Source organism: Eucalyptus grandis, chromosome 11 (assembly GCF_016545825.1).
Source record: "Eucalyptus grandis isolate ANBG69807.140 chromosome 11, ASM1654582v1, whole genome shotgun sequence".
NCBI lineage: Eukaryota > Viridiplantae > Streptophyta > Magnoliopsida > Myrtales > Myrtaceae > Eucalyptus > Eucalyptus grandis.
In genome coordinates this window covers 48,712,393-48,726,027 of record NC_052622.1, presented here as the reverse complement: position 1 = coordinate 48,726,027, position 13,635 = coordinate 48,712,393, and the positions used below count along the sequence as shown (strand labels likewise).

General features: G+C 40.6%; 1 protein-coding gene and 1 long non-coding RNA gene across 2 annotated transcripts; both read left to right on the top strand.

The window, feature by feature from the left end:
• The first annotated feature begins 922 nt into the window (after nucleotides 1–922).
• On the top strand, nucleotides 923–2,961 carry LOC120289538. Its single transcript, XR_005547568.1, has 3 exons — nucleotides 923–1,453; nucleotides 2,328–2,388; nucleotides 2,544–2,961. It is a non-coding gene; the product is annotated as an uncharacterized LOC120289538 (long non-coding RNA).
• A 6,454-nt stretch (nucleotides 2,962–9,415) lies between these two features.
• Nucleotides 9,416–10,438, top strand: LOC104426792 (leucine-rich repeat extensin-like protein 3). The gene has a single exon (XM_010039953.3). It carries the CDS (start codon nucleotides 9,622–9,624, stop codon nucleotides 10,222–10,224), a length of 603 nt encoding a protein of 200 aa, XP_010038255.2. The 5' UTR covers nucleotides 9,416–9,621; the 3' UTR covers nucleotides 10,225–10,438.
• Nucleotides 10,439–13,635: the final 3,197 nt, after the last annotated feature.

Here is a 13,635-nt window from a genome sequence, read left to right as displayed (position 1 = left end):
ACTCTAGCATCCACCACCACATGCCGTTGCCAACCACCAATCCTAGACCACCACTTACCTATCCAGACTTCAATTCCAACCATAAAAAACTACTCGCTAACCACAGATTTCCAAAACATATATGCTGATTTATGACCCCACTTGTTAATAATATTGTTCGCTTTGGACCGAAGCCCATACGGTTTTAAAACACGTTACTGGTAATTAAGATTTATGTTACTCCTTATACGGCCCATCACTTCATCTTCTCCGGGCGATGTGGGATTCGATTCATTCCTACTCCTATCGCCATCCTAACAAGGCATGCTCCTGGGCCATCCCTCATAGGATCCAATCGTTGCATGTCCACTAGCTTCCACCTGCTTTATTCCTGAATCAATTCCAGCTAGGCTTGGCTCTAATACCATTGTAAGGGCCGATCTCTAGCTCTATTGCTAACGATATTGTTTGCTTTGAACCGCAAATAGTACATCATTTCACCTTTCTCAGTCAACGTGGAATTCGATTCATCTCTGCTCCTATTGCTATCCTGACAAGGTGTGCTCCCTCGCCGGCCTGGGTCTTTACACTAACTCCAAACACATGTACGCACATGTATCAAAGTAACTGAGAACTGACAAGATGGGACTTTAACCAAAGGCATCGCCGGCACAGGAGCAGCTGTTCCAACTCATGCAATCATCCATGACCAGTGCCGGGAATCCAATATCATGACAAGAAACGGAGTGAAAATGCAGCGTCTGACGTAATTCGCTAACATCAATGAAGAAATCATGGAATAAATTCAACTCTAACCGTCGATTACACAGTCCAAAGTTTGCTACTTCAGGCAAATCATCAAACAGATAGAATGTGCTTTAAACACAAGCTCTGGATTTGTTTTAAACGCGATTCTCAGCCTAAATGTGCTATGTGGACACCGAATCAACATTATCTATAGAAAATCAGTTTGGGTTTATCGCGATTTCCTTACGAATTCATCGACTAAACTCGGTGCTCCTCACTTACTTGTGTCAAGACGCGAATCGAAAATCGAACCGAATCGCGAAATTGTTTTTCACGGTTCGGTTTTTATCAATTAACTGAACCCAAAACAGATAAAATCAAATCTAATTCGGTTCTCTCCCGACTCCCGTCTCTGAGTCCTCTTGTGTCTCTTGATTTTTATCGGTTTCCGTCTGAGTTCTCTCGACGGCGACTGCGACGGCGACGGCGGCAGGGACGGCGACTGCGACGGCGATGGCAACCGATTGAGGGACAGAGCCCCTTTCTTCGGCAAGTCTCTCCTTCGTCCCTCTTCCTTTTGCGACGGCGACAGCGACTGAGAAGAATTTGTAGCGGCCACGTGCTCGAGCATGTCCTGCGCGCGCTCTGCTCTGGACTGAGGGGCCGCCAGTGGCTTTAGATCTGCGACGCCTCTTGCTTGCTCAGTGAGCTGGGCTAGTTCAAATCGGTAAGATTCTCCTTTGATCGCTCTGCGTTCATCTTCCTCTACAAAGATCTCTTTTGCTCTTTTGATCTTTTTTCTCGGCGCTGTCGCTGGGTCGCATGCAGAGGGTATCTGGGTTTTTTTCCTTTTTTCTTGCTTTGCTCCATTTGTTCTGTTCTTTGAGATGTTTTCTTGGTGGGTGTCGAGACGAAGGTTTTGTTTTTTTGCTGCAATGCGAACTCTGATCTGTGCTGCTGCGTTGGTTCCGAGGAACACTCTGTCCGTCTACCATTTTTGCTGTTTTCTTTTTTGCGGATTTTTGTTTTTCTGCTTCAGCTCTTCTTTTTTTCCTCTACAGAAGGATTTTTTGTGGATTTAGGTGAGATCCTCATTGTTGTTTCGCTTCCATTGGTGTGACGAGTGTTGATTTTGTTGTTGTGCTGAGTGGTACACAATGAAGATGGATTCTTTATCTGTTTTTTGGGGGAAATATTGAAAATAGATTTAGCCAGATGTTCAATCTTCAGGTTGAGTTCTTGTTTCCGACAAAGTTCGGGTTTTTATTTAGACATGATTATCTATTTAGTTTGCCAATCTGTGGAAGTGAAGTGATACCCGTGCTGCTTTAGCTTTGGAAACATTGGAGGAGGGGGATGTTGTTGCAGATGGCCATGGTTGATTAAAACGCCTGCTTCATAAAATGATAATCTTACATTTACTTTGGTATCTTGACTTGATTGTTTGTTCAAGCAATACTTTGATGAAGATGCCTTTTCTTCACTGGTGAATGTTAGCTCATGATAGACTTGATGTTTTGGTGAAATATTCAAGGCAGAACTCTTATTGGCCTGTTAATTTCCATCACTATTTATTCTCTTGTTGGGAATTTCTTTTTCAGTTTGGCTTATCTGGAACCAATCCCCAGAGGAGCCATGCTTCCCAGATGTTGAACGATCAAAGTATGAGTTTTCACTTTCTTCTCTGTTACTTGGTATTTGAAATTCACTTACTGTATAAGGGAGATTATGCTGCATGATCAAATGAATGTTTCTTGGATTCAAAGTGTCAAACATGGATTATGGCGATAGTGTATGATGGGCCTCTTTCATTGCAGTTTATAATATTGGAGCAGCCAATGCAACAAATATGATTCCAGTACAGCAGCAGCAGCAGCAGCCGCCTGGTTCACAGGGCGCATTTGGTAACATGGCTCCAAATACTCAGGGTCTGCAGTCTGGTATGGTAACCCTACCAAACGCATCCCAGAATCACCCCAATTTCTCACAACAGAGGCAGCCAAATCAGCAGTGAGACACTGGTTTCGTGGTGGTGCTCGAGCATCTCAGTACTCTTGGATTGATGCAGGGGTTACCACTGCGATACTTGGAGGGTGGAACTTCTTGGCGTAGTCCTGCTTATAGAAACTTGTTTTGGGGAGTATATATGGTGAGGGAAAAGCTTGATTAGGAAGACGCATGTTCTGATCTTCACTTTTGGCAAAATAGAGAAGAAAAGGAAATCTTTGCTTCACAGTTTTGGGCGCAGTGTGTGTTTTTGAGTTTTAAAAAAAAAAAAAAAAACCGAAAACTGAGAAACCGAACCGTTGACACCCCTACTTACTTATCTCTCACACGCGCCTTTCTTCATGCTTCTGTTTGTTCGTCACTGCCTCACTTTTCCCAGACGAAGAAAATAAGTCGTGGAAAAAAAAAATAGACAAGGCTGAGGTATCTGTCTTTATTGTTTCGGATGGGCTCAACTTGGGTTGGTCATGTATGAATCGGAAAAAAAATTTAAAAGGCCATGTTCACGAGTAAATGGGCTTGGCCTGAAACGAATGGACTGGGCCCATAAAATGGTTAACGGGGCCCTTCTCCAATTTTCTTATCTTGTCTCAATTTTATTTTATTTTTTAAAAAACATATTTGATATCTTGTGAAAATTCAGATGTAAACAGAGTCGCTTGAAATTTTACAAAAGGAAATGTCTTTAAAACATCTAAGCCCAACCGCATATGGGTTTTTGTGGGACTGCACAGGTACTCATATTCAACCCGTTTGATTTCCAAGTCTAACCCACGACCTGTGAGAATGAAACATCTTCCTTATTCCCATTTTTAGATAATGCTCCACTAATTTCTTGTGATCTCGGGTTAGAAGTCAAACATGTCGACCCAAAGTTTCTTCTTATTGGAATATCTGGGCATTTTTAAGCTTTTGTTATGGCGTATGCCGACCGATTCCCTCTTAATCTCAGCCAATTGCTCTTTGAGGAGTGCTGCTTCGTTGTTGAGGTCGGTTATTTTATTAACCACGGCCTGTAAAGCAGCCTAGTCTTGACATTTCGACTAGGAAGCTAGGTGACTTTCCTCTGAAATGGTCAAGGAGATGATCATTCATGATTACGTCGATAGATTTTCACTCCAATAGCTAATATGCCTCACTCCAATAGCTAATATGCCCGAGAAGTCTCAACATATTCTTTAATCTCGGGCAGTAAGTTTGAGCTGATTCTATCTTCGCACAATTCGCCTAGCAGATGTTTGAGCCCGTCAGAGATCGCCCCATTATTAACAAGCATTGGAAAGCCACCACTGGAGAGGTCAAGGAACTCTAGAAGTTTGTTTCTTGTCTTTTCGATGGTGGTTGAAGTACACTAAATCAATAGTGTGATCGGGAGCAGAAGGTGGAGTTGACAGTGAGATCTCCATGATACCTAATCAAGTTAATCGAGTCAAGCGATAAATATGTGCGATAAAGTATGCAAAGATTTGGTCAAAGAAAATAGAAAGTACTTTGCCCAAGTGCTGGAAGAAGTAATAGAGCAGGTTCAACTGACAAAGTTTGTTGAGACGTGTCGATAGGTGCACTTGAGGGGTTTTGAGTATTAATGTTGATAGGTGTATTTGTAAGTCGATTATGAATCATGTTAATATCATATGAGACAGAGGTTAACCAATGTGTTTGAAGAAACTCACCATACACTAATAGAGGAGTTGGAGGAACAAGGAGGGCGTCCACAGGAGTAGGAGGAGAATTGCAACTTCACTCGATATCTACACCAACACCACCAAGAGAAGCAACGGCAGGAATAAGTTGGTCTTTCGAGGCAAGAGAGTACCCATAGACGTAGCGGTATTGGATGTTACTGAAGGGTCAAAGGGGATCCAGACAAGCATCAGCATGCGAGCTTTCAGATAGAGTCGAAGAATCCCTTTTCCTCTTCTTCTCCAAAAGTGCGCCTGTGTCCACTTCTTCTTCATCTTGCAAAGCGCCAAGTTCGTTCAATCGAGATTTTTAAGTAACTGGAGGAACAAGCCTAGCTGGTTGAATGACAACTGTTAAGAGCAAGAGCAGTTTTAGGAAAATATAGAAGCAAAGGCAGGGAGCACATAGCAAGACAAGTACCTTTGGTATCCTTTTCTTGAAATTTTGGAAAAGACTAAGAGTCCGTTCGTTTCACGAAAAACAACTTCCGAGAAAATATTTTCCGAAATTTCCGGTGTTTGATGATAGAAAATAGATGGTCAATGGAAAATCCCCCCATCAAATTACGGAAAATGATTTCCTCTTTTGAAAATAGTAAATCATTTTCCGAAGGAAATCATTTTCTTGTTTTTACACACGCTCTCTCACGATTCCTTACTCATCTACCATTTCTGCTCTCTTTCTCACGAAACCTAGGGTTTCTGATCTCATCCTTCTCCTCCTTCGACACCGACAATTAGCAGTAGTGGAGCATCCCCTCATCCGGCGGTGCTGGATCTCCGCCCTCACGAAGCCTGGGTTTATAATCTCATCCTCCTCCTCCTTCGACGCCGACGATTAGCAGCAATGGGATCGGCGATGCTGGATCTCTGCCCTCACAAAGCCCTGGGTTTATGATCTCGTCCTCCTCCTCCTTTGACGCCAACGATCAGCAGCGGTGGGGCTAGCGGTGCTGGATCTCCGCCCTCATGAAGCCCTAGGTTTATGATCTCGTCCTCCTCCTCCTTTGACACCAACGATTAGCCGTAGCGATGAGGGCCCTGGGTTTATGATCTCGTCCTCCTCCTCCTTTGACACCAACGATTAGCAGTAGCAGAGCGTCCCCCTCATCCAGCAATGCTCAATCTCTGCGAGGTGCCCTACTTCCTCTTCACTGCTAGTCAGTTCAGGTTTTAACCGAATACCGGAAAATATACACTAAGAATTTGTATATATGCTTGTTCATATAAGGAAATTCCAAAGAATATGGGAACGGCGTTGGCACAGCTTACTTCAAACCAACTTGCCTTGCATAATATTGTGAGTACACCTCAAATTCAGTGTAAAATTTTCCTTTCATCAATAGCCTCAACGGGAAATCAATTGGAACAACAATGTTGAGCCAGAAATCAAAGGATTGCTTTTGAGGAAAGAAATCGAAAAGAGTAGGGGAAATCATTAGGAGTGTAAGGAAAGAACGTGCTATTAGCTGATTCAAAAGTAATGAAGCACCAAAGGATAAATCTGAAAGTAGAAACGCTTATCGAGACAAGTATGGGAGATCGACTTGGAATTCGACAACCAACGAAATTAGGAAGCTGAAGCTAGATACCCAATTGAAGGAAGCCAGCCACAGCATGAAGATCCAGCAAGGTAATAGACATGGGACCCAGGGAAAGAAAAAACAGTTAGTCGATGAAGACCAAAAAAAAATCCTAATGGCAGCGCCAAAAAGGCCCAAATCTAGGTCCCAATCAAAGCTACTGAATTGAAAAGTCGTCTTAATCCCAGTCCTTTTCCAAGTTGAATCTGATTATCAGCCTTCATTCGCAAATAAAGTCCATAAAAGTCAATCTCATAAAAGGGAAAACTCCTGAATCGAGAGGGATCAAAGGTTCGGATATCAACAATAGAAGGCTTTTGAATCGGGAGCAATTCCCCACTCCTTCGAGGAAAACGAGGTTTAAAAGAAGCAGGGATGTTGAGATGGTTTTTGAAGCAAGGGCCAAGAGTAAGCCACTCGGGTACGCATCAACTAGATTGAGAAGATGGAAAAAAATATGCTAAGGAAACGTTCATCTTCCTTTAGACTATCAAATACTTCGATATATATTCTGAAGACAGGTACTCAATAGGCATGGGAGCCACGGAAATAGTGGAGCCTGAGAAGGAAAAAAAACCCAGAAATTCTAAGAGTTAGGGTTTAAGGATGAAGATAAAAGAAGTGTAAAGGTCGGAGGTTTTCCATGTACATATGCTTTCTGGAGATAAACAGTGTTCTTGAGACATAGCCATCCGAAAAGATACAGAAAATAGTGGCAACGATTCATGAACCGGAAGCTGCCAGAACAACGTGTCAAGATATTATAGGGCATTGTGAGCTGGCCTGACTACACACTACGTACGAAGTGGCAGACGAACAATCCCCATGTCAAGATCACCCACAGAGAAAAGGCCCGATCAAGGTATTGTTTCTTAAAGAATCGAAACTGCTTTCCATTCTTTTTAAAAAGGGACCATATGTCGACAAAAAAATAATCCACTTGGTACTCGGGTAAGAGCAAACATTTGAATGGCACCTGAACGTGGACAGTCACGTGCATAACATGTGGATATCGCTACAAATACGTTATTTCATTGACAAATGCAAAGAATAACATATGTTTATTAATGATGATATTCATCAATGCCACATGTTCAGTTGTCGAAATACAGCAATTAAAAGTTGGTAGTCACTAATATAAATTGTTGCGATGAATAATTATTGAAGGGACATTGATAAGCTATTTTGAAGTTTGAAATCAATGAAGTAGTAAAGACCAAAGGTGCACATTTTTTTGAAGTAACAGTGACAATCTGAAAACAAGATTGTGGGACACCCGTTGTTAGAGTTTACGAGGACGGATGAGAGGCATGCAGAGTAATCGAGATAAGGAGGTACTCGACAAAAGTGGCTTAAGAAAATATAACCATCAAAGGCAATTACTATAGACCATTACAAATACCGCTAGTCATTTTTGGGAACACCATTTGTTTATCTTTATTTACCTACACTTTATCTTTCTTAACTATAGCCTTCAAATCTGCATTGTCGATTAAATTATAGCATATATGTTTATCCTAGGTGCTGCATCGTCGATTAAATTGTAATGTAATGTCTTTATGTTCTCAAGCTATGAGTCGATTAAATTCTATCATTATTTATTTAGATCTTATTACCTTATCAAATTTGTAATTTTCAAGCCTTGTCGTCAATTAGATTATGACTAAATTTGAGATTGCACAATGATGTTTGTATTGAAAAAATTGAATCATGTTTACCGGTGATATTTCATGTTTGAAATTGGCGCGAAATCCTGATTTCCTTATATAAAAAATGAATAATGACTTTTTAAAGATATTTCGTTCGGAATATTCCGGCCAAATAAATGTCATAAAATTCCAATATTACACTAGTCATCGAATCCAAGGAGTAATCTCCAACTGGTATATCAGTGAAACTTTCACTAAGCTCTACTCTATGTTTACTACTTGTTTATCTTGATAAAGTCAATGTTACATTCCAATTCTAAGTTACGCGTCACCTAACAGTCTAGCACGAATCCAGCTAATCCGAGAGTTGATATGCACCGGTCGTACCTAATCCCATCTCTCCAAGAGGACTCCTGCGAATTTCGATATTCGAGAAGATTCATCTGGACGACCACGTTCGGAGTCTAAGTCAAAATATGTGAATCGTTTGCGGATCTATAGTTAATGTTGAACTCTCGATTACTTATTTGTGAATGAATTGCACCGAGGACGCATCTTGTAGCTATCGTGTCGGATAGATCCGATGTCAATGATGTTGGGATCTATAAATCAGGGGGGTGGAAAAGACAACGCTGACTGAGGACATGTGGTCCGTTCAAAGTCAAACGGTTATCAATGTTGCATTGATACATGCGTCAGCCATCTGCTCATCAGAGGCTTTTTTTTTTTTTACACAGACGTTGTCTCAAGCAAGATTTTCCAATGACAACACCTCCGGGCCGTATGGAAAGTGCCCTTATAACATTCGTTATGGAATGATTCGATTATCAAAATAGTGATTACACATAAAATAATAACAAATCATTTCTATCCAGTTTACTGTTTGACAAGAATTCACGAGTCACTTAAATAAAATTTTAAAAAATAATGTCCACGTGAATTCTACAACCTATGTGATTTTGTATGGTTACCTTTGGAGTATATGAAATTTTGATATGATGTAGCACTACTCTTAATTGTCGAGAGGAAAAGCTCTTGGAAGCACACTGCGGGTGGGCCGCGGTAGCCCAACTCCCAAAGTAAAATTAAGTGCACTTGTTTCATGGAGAATGAAAGACTTACAAATATTTTCCCAAAAATGATCATTTATATTATTTGTAAAAAAAAAATAAACAAAAAATATTTAAGGAAACCTATTTATCAACTAGTCATGTGATATAAAAAAAGAGTTTTAATCAGACTTCTTGTTAGGTACCTAAAGTAAGTTCTTGGGCTTTGTTTCTTAAGCAGATTATCGGGGCAGATTCAATGGATTCAAGGTCCTTGCGGCAATAACTCAATCCGGTCCCGTTCTGTTTCAAATTTCCGGAATCGAAACCCTTTTATACTTAGAATTATCATATGCTATCATCAAGTACACTTTTTTTTTCATCTGCAAGAGAGAGTAAACTTTAAGGCATCTGACCATATGTCTAGCTTTCTCCTCCATGCACGAAACGTGCCTTCGATTCAATGTTTCTTTGCTTAATTTGCGATACATATGCTGCCAAGGCGTTTCCATGCGTTAGCTCAACTCGGGGGAGGTAGAACTGGCCTCATCCAGCAATTTGGCTTATTAGCGAAGCAAATAAATTGTGGTGGAGAGATGCTCGGAAAAACACCAAAAATGCCACCGTCTTCGTCGACGTCCATTTCTTTATTTTGTATTCTTTTTCCCACATAATTAAAATAATAATGCCGTAGAAGATAAACCACCGAGTATGCTGCGGTTACCAATACACATGCCCTCATGACCTCATCCTATCCCACTCTCTCTCTCTCTCTGCCTGTTCATATTTCTTCCTCGCCACCCTCCTCGAGAGTCCTCCAGTTTCTCACGTCTCTCCAAACCGTTTAAATTTACGACCCTTCTTCTTCTTCTTCTTCTTCTTCTTCTTCTTCTTCTGGTCTGTTCTCCATTGAACCGCAGCAATCATGCTTGACCCGAGAAAAATTTCCCCGCTGCGCTTGTTTTTCACCCTCCTAATCTTCGGTTTCGCAATTCCATCAACCACGTCAACAGCAACGACGGTCGCGGACAAATCTGAAGCGTCAACAACACCTACACTTGCAGCAGTAGTCTCCAGAGACCAAGTTACATGCACAATGTGCGCCGAATGCGAGAACCCGTGCCAGCCCGTGCCTTCGCCCCCGCCGCCCCCGCCGGAAGTCGACTGCCCACCGCCTCCGTCTCCACCCCCGCCACCGTCTCTCCCTCCGCCCTCGCCTCCCCCGCCAGATGTCGAGTGCCCACCTCCGCCGATGCCGCCGGCCTGCAGCGCGTGCGAGTCGCCCGTAACCGGAACCGTCTATGCTTCCCCGCCTCCGCCAGCCACGAGCGGGGGCGGCGGCGGTGGATATGGCGGGTACAACCCAGTGCAGCCTCCGCCAAACACTATGGTGCCGTATTTTCCATATTACTACTACACCCCTCCCCAGGCTTTCGCGGACTCCAGTTCCCACCACTTGGAGTTGAATGCTGCTGTTTTTGCCACTTCTCTTGTTTTGAGTGGGCTGCTCTACATGCTACATTTCTAGCAACTGCCCACAATAATAATGTTTTCCCTCACTGTACTCGCTTATGGGCAAAAGCATATAGTCACCTTTTTTTTTCCTTTTTTTGGGGCTCAATCAAGTTGATGCTTCATGCATAGTCGAGAATGTGATCGAATCAGATTACAACACCCCATTTAAGGAGGTAGAGTAGGCAATTTCTATGTGGCACAATAATGACAATTTGCTTTACGTTTGAGGAAAGTATCCTCTTCGTTATGTGGATTATATTCTACTCCCTAGCTCTTACATTTTTACTATAGTTACTGGCCCTTTTTCCTCGAGTTCTTTATTGGCGATCCATGTGAGAAGAGGAAGGTTCCTGATGATACGATCGAGAGGATGGGTGCTTGCATTGATTAGGGTCGTTCGAGTCCACAACGGATCTTGCATTCCATGTGCTCTTTCGACCGATAGTGTGTATTCGAAGGTAGGGAGATTATGACAGCGTCGAGTTGAAGTTTCTCCTTTATCAAAATAAGGTCTGGGGCACATGTCTGGCATGTGTCTTGATTCAACTAATTCCGGAAAAATCAATTTAGGTGAAGGATTAGCATTATTCGAATCGTTCAATTCATGATGGACGTGGACCGTCTATATTATAAAGGAAAAAGATTGGATGACGGTCTTTAATCTAGTGTGAGAATAATAATGTTCTGGACCAAAAAATAATAATAAATAATTATAAATTGTTGTGGGGTTTACTCCTTAAAGAATTTGTGTCTCACAACAATTATTATTTTCATAGTAAAAACTATTATGCTAGCAAAGCCCTATTAAAAAAATAGCAATATGTGTAATAACGGAAGAAAAAAATTGACTCGTGAAGGTTTCCAAAAAATCATAAAATTATCATAATTATGTCAATTCAATCCTTAGCTCTCTTTTTTTGTCAATTCAGTCATACATTTTTTGCAATTGCATCAATTCGATTCATCTAGCTAATTTTAGCCGCCAACATCAACCGTCATTGACATTGACAATTTTTAATAATTTTTTTTTCTTTCCTTTTCTTTTCATTTTTTCTTTTCTTCCTTCTTTGCTTCATTTCCCCATAGTAGTCAATGAGCCTTCAACAAGGTTCGCCAGCCACTAGGCAAGGCCGAGCAAGGGCTTCATGGCCCTCATTGGCCACTGTGGGGAAAAGAAGCAAAGAAGGAAGAAAAGGAAATGAAATAAAATACTTAATAAAGAATCAAAAAATAATAAAATAATAATAATATTAAAAGTTGTCCACATTGGCCGGTAGTCGACGCCAACCAGTGTCCACGTTAGCATCAGGCAATCCAAATTAGTTAGATGGACTAAGTTGACACAATTATAAAAGGTTTAAAACTGATTAACCCAAAAAAATTAGAATTAAATTGGTATAATTGAAATAGGTTTATGACTTTTTTTATAATTCTCTCTCATGAGGGTATTTATTGTAAGTGCCTTCATTGATTGGATGGCACAAAAGTGATAGGTGACAAATTATGATTGAGTCATGTTCAAATATTTGTATTTCATTACCAATCTCTCGTATTTAACGTTTTTTGTCAATGGAACCACGTTAACGCTGTTAGTATTTGAAATGGATGGGCAAACTTATTAGCAATTGAACTTTGTGTTCATATATTGACTAGAGTTGAGTATGAACCTTGATCACCCGGTCGATCACAGGCACTACTGAGTAGTATAGGCTCGAAGACCATTTGGAACATGCTTGAGAAAAGACATTGGGTTATAAAAGCCTGACCCCGACCTGCTAGGCTCGAGCCAAGTTTGCCCAATCTTTATAAGTTATATTAAAGGACAAACCTTTGAAATAAGTTAGGTCTAATATGATAAGCCCGACAAGGCCAATCTTATGATCACCTCTAAAATTAACTATTGATGACCAACCCAATATCAACTAAATATGTATAATCTGATTTTTTATTAAAAGCTAGTTTATGCACATAGCAAAACGCTACTTTTGTGTGTTTTGTCGCAACCAAATACTTTTTTTTTGGGTCGACGCAACCAAATACTTTGTTCTCCAAAAATTGGTGAAACTAAGTACCATTTTCTTCTTAAAACGCAAGCTCTAGGCACAAAGGCTATTGTCAAGATTCCAAGGTTTTCAAAACTCGATGCACCAAGAAATTATCCAAGGGAGCGATATAAGCCTTGAACTACAAAAGACCTAGGGTTTCTTGAAAATGTGTGTGTATTTAATAGGACAAATGGTAGTTGAAATAGTAATAATTAAAAGACGTCAGTGTAAATTTGAGTGCTCTCTCCCTCACCGTATCATCCAACACTTGAACAATAGTAGTACATTCTCTCCCGAACTTTCTCTCTCTAGGATCCGAGTGAGTTAATCCGTAAGAAATCAATCATCAGGAAAAGGCTTAACTTAGGCAATCCAGTAAGTTAAAGGAAGCCTAAGTTGCCGCACAATTTCAATCTCAAGCATTGGCGCATGACTCTATACTCTACCATTCAGTCCATTAAGCTATTTTTGTCAACTATGAATGAAGCGAAATGTGAAAAGCTAGTTGGCATAGCCATTGGAAAAAAAAATTACTGAAAAAGTCATTAATTTATTATAATTGTGCCAATTCAATTTTAAACTTTTTTTGTCAGTTCAATCATAAACCTTTTTGCATTTGTGTCAATTCAGTCTATTCGACCAATTTCAATCAAGCCAATGTTGATGTGGACACTGCCCAACGCTGACGTGGATAATTTCTTAATAATATTTTTTGAATTTTTTTTTTCTCTTTTTTTTTTCCCTCCCTCTTTCTTCTTTCTCTAGCCGGTCACCGCCAACCAATGGTGAGGCTTGCCCCCACTGGCCACTAGCTAAGGCAAGGGTCGCTCTAGCCTGTGGCCAACAGGATAAGCCTTGTCGACTAGAGGAAGAAGGAAGAGGGAAGGAAAAAAAAAAGAGAGAAAAAATAAGATGTTATTAAAAAAATTATCCATGTTAGAGCCAGCATATCAAAATTGGCCAAATAAATTGAATTGGTACAATTGTAAGAGGCTTAAGGCTGAATTGATCAAAAAAAAAAAAATCGATTGAATTGACACAATTACAAGAGTTGTAGGACTTTTTTAGTAACTCTCCACAACCTTTGGCAACCCAATCTTCAATTTGATCACCCACGAGCATTGCGAAATTCTTTTCGGCCCTTTCCGGATGTCTCCTCACGCCACTCTCTTATAGTGGTAGAATAAGTTAAATTTCCCTTAATGATCTACTTTAACTTATCAATTCATCTTGATTATCAGAAGAAGTTTTGATTAAGTAACAAACATTTAGTTTCTTAGCGACAATTAAGATGAGTTGGCACACATGGCTTCGTGAACAAAACTAGTTTTAGTGAGACATATTCACATGAGTCAATAAAACCTAATATACCACATTAT